Consider the following 8408-nt stretch of genomic DNA (forward strand, 5'->3'; position numbering starts at 1 on the left):
ACTTGAATGGAGAATGCTTTTTATTATGAAGTATAAAGGATGAAGCATATACTTATGCAGCTTGAAATTAGAAATGCCCTGATGGGTACGTAAAGGTGTGTAGGCTCCCAAACCTTCCTAAAATTAGAGAAGCCACCTGGTTTAAACTCCTACTCTAGGAAGACATCTACTTTATGACACCCTTGATGCATCTAGTTTATGCTTGAGCCCTTCTAGACAGTGTCAAGGGAGTGGACACTTCGGAATAGAAATCTTCAAACTTGTTTTCTTTTGTTTTGTTTGCCTGAATACTCCTTAAAATAATTTTGGAGAATCATAGGCCCCTTTGCACATTTTAATTTGACATCTAAAACTTTTTAATCATAAGTTAACAGTTGCAAAGAATGTAATTTCTGGCATATTCACATATGTACTTTAAATATATTTTGTCAAAACATCCAGGTTGATAGATTTAGTTCATTCAATTTGTATAATATGTCTTCCATACTGTCAGGCAAGTGCAAATTGTCAATCCAAATAGACAAATCAGGCTTACTTTCTGTGAGAAAAAATCTGTATTCATTTTTCAATTTAAATAAACTGAACTACTTGTATCCCTGTGACAACCATTTCACTTCCAAATTCTAGTTCTAAGATAAATTGATGTATAAATAGACATACAGCCTTAAAATTAGTCTGTCACCTGGATGAAATAAGGCACTGTCCCATCAATAGTTCTTACAGATGATCTTTTTGCTTTGCTGTCACTACCTCAGGAGTTATACACCCTCAAGGTATTCCTTTGTTGGTTCCCTAAAGGTTTCTACACCCTGAATAATGCATGATAGTAAGACTGAGGATTTTTGAACATAGGTTTTTCCTTTGTAAAGTAGGAGAAATACAAGGAAAGGTGACAAAGGGTAAGTTCTAACCTCAGATAGATACATTTTGGGGAAAAGTACACATAGAGGTTGAGGATTTGGGAAATTATTCCTTTAAAACTATACATACTCATATACCCCGGGAAAAATCTTAGTGTACTCCCAGGGATATGAGTCCCCCAAGTCTGAAGATGGCTGGTTTAGTTTATAACCTGTTACATATAGAAAAACATATTTTCAATTATGAAATAGTGAATTGAAATATACTTCCTACCATATATCTATTCCACTATGTTTCAGTTCTCTCTTGAGTACCTAGAGAAGGATAAATTCATCTTCTATTGATGATTCTCTAAACATTTGAAGTTTCTATGATGCATCCTCCATGTCTTCCCATCTCTAGGATTCATAGTCCCAGTTCCTTGAGTTGCTCATTATCTATTATTGTTTTCAGTCCCTTCACCCTTATAGTTATCCTCCCATAAAAATACTCAGACTTATAAAAATTTTCCTGAATTTTGATGTCCCAAACAGTATAATGCTTCTATTGTCATGGTTAAAATATTAATCTTAGTAATAGCTTTACAGTGTAAAGAGCTACCATTTACTGAATGATTAGTATATACTCAGTACTTAAAATAAACACTGCAATGAAGATACTATTCTCATTTTACAGATGAGAAGAATGAATCAGGTAAAAAACTAGATAACTTGAATAAGGTCAAGAGCTTCATTCAGCACCTTGTTTATTAATTAGTTGCTAGCTGGACCAGTAGTTGATTTAACAGCAATATGACAACATACAGAGCATATCTCTGTAGGTATTCAGGGAGCCAGAGTAGTCGAGATATGTGATTAGGCAAAATGTTAAGATCACCTGAACAGCCTCTGGAAAAGTCCCTGTAAATCTAAAAGGAGCCTGGCATGTATCATGCTGCACCGTGTTCTAGAATAACCTGCTTAGGTGACCTAGCGCAGTACAAGGGTTTCCAAGCTGGACTTTGCTCAGTCCAAGGAATTATGTGGAGCAGCTTGTGGACTGCTTCTGGGGAGAGGGGAGGATCCTGGTGATAAGGCTTCTCAGCACCCCTCCTCTGCTTCAACTAAACAGCTCTGCTTTTCTCTAGTTTTACTTTCTTGCATTCCTCCAATCAGCAGTAGATAGAGATAGAGATAAAATTGTATCAGAGGTAGAAATAGAGATATGGGTGTGGGTGTGTGTGTGTGAGAGAGAGAAACCACTAGTCATGAAAAGAATACTAACTTTGGAATCAGTTTGCTTGGGTTTGATCCCAGCACTATACTATTAGGTGACTTGGGCATAGTCTTTAGCTACTCTGAGCTTTAGTTTCCTCACCTGACATATGGCAGGTACTCAAAGATTTTTGTTGAGCAAATAAGTGAATGAATAAATAAGTAATTTTGTATTCTGGCAAAAAATAACCTTGCAGGGTTACTTTGAGGTTTAATGCTGTTATAAGGAGAGTTTAGTAAGCTTGGTACATAGGAGGCATTTTGCAAATAATAATAATAATAGCACTTATTATTGCTGTTGTTGTAATTGTTATTGATTCAGTGCTTGTTTGGATTGAGGTACCAGGTGCCCATGTGGCACTTCTGTCTAAGCTAGTTGGAGATTCCGCATCAAACTTGAGGGCAAATATTGCTGAATATGTGGAATGTGCCTGAGTTCAGAGGGGCTTTCCCATCACAAGAGGAGATTATGGGAGTCCCATAGGCTTCTGAGTCCTCCACTCTTGCAAGTGTGACCTGAGGAGTTTGGTGGCAAAAACAGTGGCAACAAGTTGTCTGGAAGAAGTCTCGTCATTGTGCCAGATGTGCCAAAATCATATAGCAACTCAGTGGGATCAATTCTTGTAGACCAAGAGGTGTGTATGTTTGCTGCCACTGGTATTCTTGGGGCTTGAATCATACTACCCAATGATATCCACGTCTATCTGCTTAGCACATTCATTCTCTGGGTAAGAACAAATTATAAACCTACAGACTATTCTTCTTGAAGGAGAAAGGAAAAAAAGTGTACTGGGCTTTTGACCTGAAAATTGATGTCTTTAATCTACCTAAATCATGTCCAGTTAAATACAGTTGTCTTGTGGATCACATTCATCTGCTGCAGATTGTAAATTCTCCAAGACATCACCTTGTCTTTTCATAGGTTGTGTAAAATAGTGCAAACACTTTTAGCACTTGTGCTATAACAGATGATTATAATTTATAACAAAAGAATAAGAACAATGACAGCCTAATCACATGCCCTAGAAGCTTGGTGTGCGAAAGGAATCCCATTATATACATATTGTAATCTCATTATAACATATTGTGAAGGCGTGTATGTTTCTCACTGGGAGAACCTGACAACTAATTTTTTCAAGTTTGGAAAACAGACCAGTGAGAGTTAATTCTAGTTATGATAAACTTCTTTGCTTTAAAGACAGCTTTTCTAAAGAGTCTCTTTAAATAGCCCAAACTCTTTTTGGAGTATTCAAAATTGAATTTGCTTTACAAAATGTAGATTAGACTCAACTTTTCAGGAACAAAGAAAGTGTGAAAAAATAGGGTATTGCATGTCAAGCGTCAATAGTGAAGTCTCATGTTGTGATCCCAGTGAAAACAAGGCTCATCCTTCTAGCCCTTGAGCCCATCAAATTCAGAATGTCCAAATGTGGCAGGTGTCTTTTACAGGGCATTAGGTGTCCTCATTCCAGGCAAGAAAACTAAACCAGCATTAGGGTCATTGGCTGTCATTAATTGTGTGACTCTGGCAGCCAAAGGCATCAATCCGTGCTCTCCAGAAACCATGTATTATTCAGCATGTACTGCTATTAAGCTATACTATTACTGCTTAAGCTATACTATTAGCTTAAGTAGAGATACTTTTTTTAATTGAAACAATTATGAAGAAAAAGTTGATGACTTTTGTTCAAACAAATGAAAGAATTTGGGGGAGAAATGATGTATTTCTTTCTCTGTATATAAGTCATGGGCAAGGAGAGGAAAAGGAGAAGTTGGAGCAGGACTAGATAGCAGCACAGGCTCAGAAGAAGGGACCCCCAGATTACAGATAACCGTTACCTCGCGAGTCAAACTGTCTTTCTTACAAAACCCTCTGCTTGCAAATGCAAGCAGATAGGTGAGCATCAGTCATTGTTTTTCTCTCTCAATTCTGAGGCATAGCAGGAAAAAGCAGCCACGTATACTGCAGCACTGAATTTAGCAAGTGAGTACTACACAGGCACTGTGTTGGACTCAAAGATGGGAAGAAAACAAAACAGTAAGAGAAGAAGGAAATGTACATTTAATAAGACACCTGAATGCCTTCAAAGACCATACAATATCTTTGAGACTGCTGTTTTCTACAGTAGACATATGAGAATACTTTATTTTGAAGTTGGCTACTGTAATCAAATGCACTTTTCATATTCTCCCAAGGGTTCTAAACCAATAGTTGATTAGTCTCTGCCCAGATTTAGGCAGGCTGATGAGACTCTTTCAGGAAGTCCTATCCATTGTGCAGAAAGGCTATTGTTAATACTACAGAAAAGCACCAAACACTTTAACAAGTATTAGGGCCATGAAGGGGTACTTTGTAAGAGACACAATGCCCGGAATTTTCATAAGGTTTCATTTCTGCACTCCTCTGAGTGATTTTCGTCTTCCTGCCTTATAAGCCTTCCGTGCTCATGAGTGGCTAGATTGTCAAAATAGGAGTATTTAATACACGGAGTGGGTCTTGGGCCTGGAGATGAGTGTGTGAAGGAAGAGAGGAGGATCCTGAGTCGGGTGGAGTGAAAGGTAATTTGGAGACTCTGATCTTACTGGAGAGGAAAACGGTTCATTTAGATTGTTTGATGTTAAATACATGTTCAGATTTGTATTTCAGGTTCTGCCACATTTGTGTTCAGAAATGCCCTTCTCATGCACTGTTTCTGTTCAGAGCCAGGCCAGCATAAACAGGATTGGAGAAGGGGAAGATCCCCCTCAGCAGAGGGAGAAAATCTATTGTGTGCCCTGAGGGGAGATGGATCTCTAGAGTGTAAAAATGTGTGCTTGGGACCACGTGGGAAAGGGTGGAGGGTGAGAAGTCGGGCAGCCAGAGAACTGAAGCTTCAGCCCTTCCTAAGCAGAGGAGTGCAGAAGGTGGGTTGCTCACAGGGTGGAGATGGGGGTTACTGCTCAGCCCCTGAGCAGGGGAACAACAGGGAACCGGGAACGAGTGTGGCAGAGGCTGGCTCTGCCAGGACGAGGTGCTGGGGGTATGAGGGTGGGGTGGGGGCCTGAGGGGTGGCTCGGAGCCCTGGCGGTGGCTGCCTGACGTCACCGGCCTCTCTGGCAATAGGCTGCGAGCTGAGCTCCCCGAAGCGGCGGCGGCGGCGACAGCGAGGCTTGGTCTCTGGCCCCTTCACTCCGCGCCTTCTGCAGCCGTTCACTGCAGCCGCGCGGCGGGGCTCCCTCCTTGCAGCCAGCTGGCGGCCCCAGGTAAGGGACACGGTGCGACTAAAGGTCCAGGCGGCCGGGTGGCAGGGCGCGAGCGGGTAGGACAGCCCCGGCGGCCTGCGCAGGCACCCCTGGCCGTAGCTTCGGCCCCCGCCCCTGCCCCGGCCCGGGCTTGCACGCCGCCTCACTGCTCCGCAGTGCAACAGTTTGCAGCTGCCTCTTGAGAGCGGCAAGGGGGCTCGGCTGCGCGCTACGGATCTCCCTGGCTCTGTTCCCCGGGAAGAGCCTCAGGGCCCTCGGGCTGGGACTGGGAAGGCCCGAGAGAAGGTCTGTTCCCCAAACTTTGCAGGCGGGAACCCTCCCCCTTTCATTTCCAGCACCCTTAGAAAGAAGCAGGATACTGTCAAGTGGGGGGCACAGAGAGATGTGGAGAAGGGGGCGTTTGCAAGGATGTGCTTTAGCTGAGAAAGAAAGGTGCTTCAGCTTTTTTTTTTTTTTTTTTTTTTGGTTGTGTGTGTTGTGGGGGGGGGGGGCGGGTTGGGGAGGTACCAGGGAAGAAGGATGGAGAAAGGATGGAGCGCGATCCTGCGTGTCAGCCTCAGCCGCGGACAGAGGCGGAATGGGATGCGGCTCCAGGGTTACCCCCATGGGATTGGGACCTAAGGGATCTGCCAACGTCCAGGGAGCGAGAGTCTGGAGGGGGAGGGAAGGGAAGGGAGGATTGCGTACCCGGAGCCGGCTCGGCGGCCCGGGGTGGGTGCTGGGAAAGGTAGGATCCAGGCGAAGACATCCATTGAGAGGGCTCCGGAAAGAGGAGAGTCGGCTCTCTGGGAAGCAGGGACCGCGTTCCGACGTGGCTGTGTGTGTGTGTTGCGACTAGAAAGTTGTGGAGTGCTCAGGGTGGCTGCTTTATCTGCTGAGTAATCGGCATCTCCGCGGTGTCGGCGCAGACCCTCTTCCCAGCAAAGTGGCGCGAACGCGGAACTGGAGGCTTTGGTGCGTGGCCAGGGGCGGGCGGGCGGGCTGGGGTCCGCGGGCTGCGGAGAAGACGGGCGGCGCCCAGCTGAGGCAGTGTGCTCAGAGGGCCGCTTTGCAGTGGCGGTGATCGTTCCGGTTCTCAGCGCTCCCCCGGGCAGCAGCTGGGATCCTAACTAAGCCTGTTCTCTTTGCAGCCTGGTGCCTTGGCAAAGGAAAAGGGCGCGCGAACACGCGTTCGAGGCGGGGCCGGAGAGGATCTCCTGGGTACCGCTCGCTCCCTGGCCGGCTTGCTTGCCCGCAGTTGCTCCCTCAGTCCTTCGCTCGCTAGCGCATCCCCTCCCACACCAGGGAGTAATTTTGGGTGGCGCGGGCTCCGTCCTCTTCTTGGCTGGTGGGAACCGTGTGCCCAGAAGAGGAAGTCTGGTGTGCCTGGCCCCTCCCAGCCCAGCGCCGATGAGTGCAAGGGAGCCCAAGGAGCTGAGGCTGGCGCTGCCGCCGTGTCTCCTCAACCGGACCTTTGCTTCCCCCAACGCCAGCGGCACGGGCAACGCGAGCGCCCGTGGCCCGGGCACAGGAGGCGGCGGCGGCACGTGCATCACGCAGGTGGGACAGCAGCTCTTCCATTCGTTCTCCTCCACGCTGGTGCTGATTGTCTTGGTTACCCTCATCTTCTGCCTCATCGTGCTGTCCCTCTCCACCTTCCACATCCACAAGCGTAGGATGAAGAAACGGAAGATGCAGAGGGCTCAGGAGGAATATGAGCGGGATCACTGCAGCGGCAACCGCGGCGGCAGGGGGCTTCCCCAACCCGAGGGCGGCCAGGCCCCAAACCAAGCAAAAGAAAGCCGGCTGGAGAAGCAGGGAGGGGACGCTGCCTTCTGCGCCTCATCCAACGCCTCTTCTTCCCCTGGCCTCCCGTGCCAGCGTCCCTGTGCTCCTCCGCCTCCACCACCGGCCCCCAGTCCGCAAGGAGCGCACACAGCCTCCTCCTGTTTGGACCCAGCTGGCGAGGGCCTTTTGCAAACGGTGGTACTGTCCTGATTGTCTAGTCCCTCTCCTCTTCCCTTCCTCGTTTCCAGCATCTTTGCCGTCCTTGCTCTTTTTTCTCCGGCCTTCCTCTTCCACTTTCCTGTGGCCTCCCTTTCCTCTTCCTTCTTTCCTTATTTGTCTCCCCCCTACTCTTTTTCTCCTCCGCCGAGGCACTGTGCGGTATTTGTAAATATTGGGACAGGAAAGTCTCGGAAGAAGAAATAACGCTGATAATAATACTTTATTATTATTATTTATAGTAATTATTATAATATTAATAACACGATCCAAGCGCATGACAAATCACATAAGTTCTCATTGTCAGTGAAGGACGCGTCTTCCCTCTCCACCCTGCGCCCCCACAGTATGGAGGAGAGACCGCACAAGCTACCAAACATGTAAAAGGCGTTGACTCCCTGAACAAAGGGAGTGGAGGGGGCCTGGTATGTTGTACATAGCTGTCAAGTTAAGGTTCAGTTACCTTTCTTCCCCTTCACCCCCACTTTTCCTTCAGCTTCCCTCCCTTCTCCATTCCCACGTTCAGCCGCACTCAGGCAATAGTATATTATAAAGAAAACGTAAACATTAAGCACCAGGACCTCAAGAGGCCAGAGACTGTCCCAGAAAAACGTTTATGACAGGTACCGCTCTCCAGTCAGCCCTCTTCTCACCTTTAGTTAACCATTCTCTTTTCCAGGACCAGGCATTTTAATTTACTTTTAGAAATGTCCCTTGCTGGCCGAGCATAAGTTCATTAAAAATCTATAACTGAGTTTTAAGAAGAAAGAAAGAAAGAAAGAAAGAAAGAAAGAAAGAAACAAAGAAAGAAACAAAGAAAGAAAAAGAAAGAATCTACTGCTTTAGTTCTTGCCCTGCTCCCCCATCTGTACACCTTTGACTTGTGGCATTTTCAGGATTCACAGAGGATCCGGGAGCTGTCCAGACAGATCTGGTGCTGAAATTGTCTCAGAACTGGGTACATTCTTTGGTTGTGCAAGTCGAGGAGGGGATGTTTTGGAAAGTGTTCTAGCTTTTTGTTGGTTTCTTTCCTCTTTTTCTACAATCGGGTTTGCGTGTACTCTTGGT

General features: G+C 46.4%; 1 protein-coding gene across 1 annotated transcript; it reads left to right on the plus strand.

The window, feature by feature from the left end:
- The first annotated feature begins 6611 nt into the window (after positions 1–6611).
- On the plus strand, positions 6612–7421 carry C7H11orf87 (chromosome 7 C11orf87 homolog). Its single transcript, XM_089915518.1, has one exon. It carries the CDS (start codon positions 6747–6749, stop codon positions 7332–7334), a length of 588 nt encoding a protein of 195 aa, XP_089771644.1. The 5' UTR covers positions 6612–6746; the 3' UTR covers positions 7335–7421.
- Positions 7422–8408: the final 987 nt, after the last annotated feature.

Source organism: Delphinapterus leucas, chromosome 7 (genome assembly GCF_059928025.1).
Source record: "Delphinapterus leucas isolate spDelLeu-1000000601 "Yukka" chromosome 7, BTC_Dleu_Yukka2, whole genome shotgun sequence".
In the NCBI taxonomy this organism is placed as follows: domain Eukaryota; kingdom Metazoa; phylum Chordata; class Mammalia; order Artiodactyla; family Monodontidae; genus Delphinapterus; species Delphinapterus leucas.

Bases quoted from the DNA above. Each gene is read 5' to 3' on its own strand.
- C7H11orf87 (XM_089915518.1), top strand. From the start codon at position 6,747: ATGAGTGCAAGGGAGCCCAAGGAGCTGAGGCTGGCGCTGCCGCCGTGT.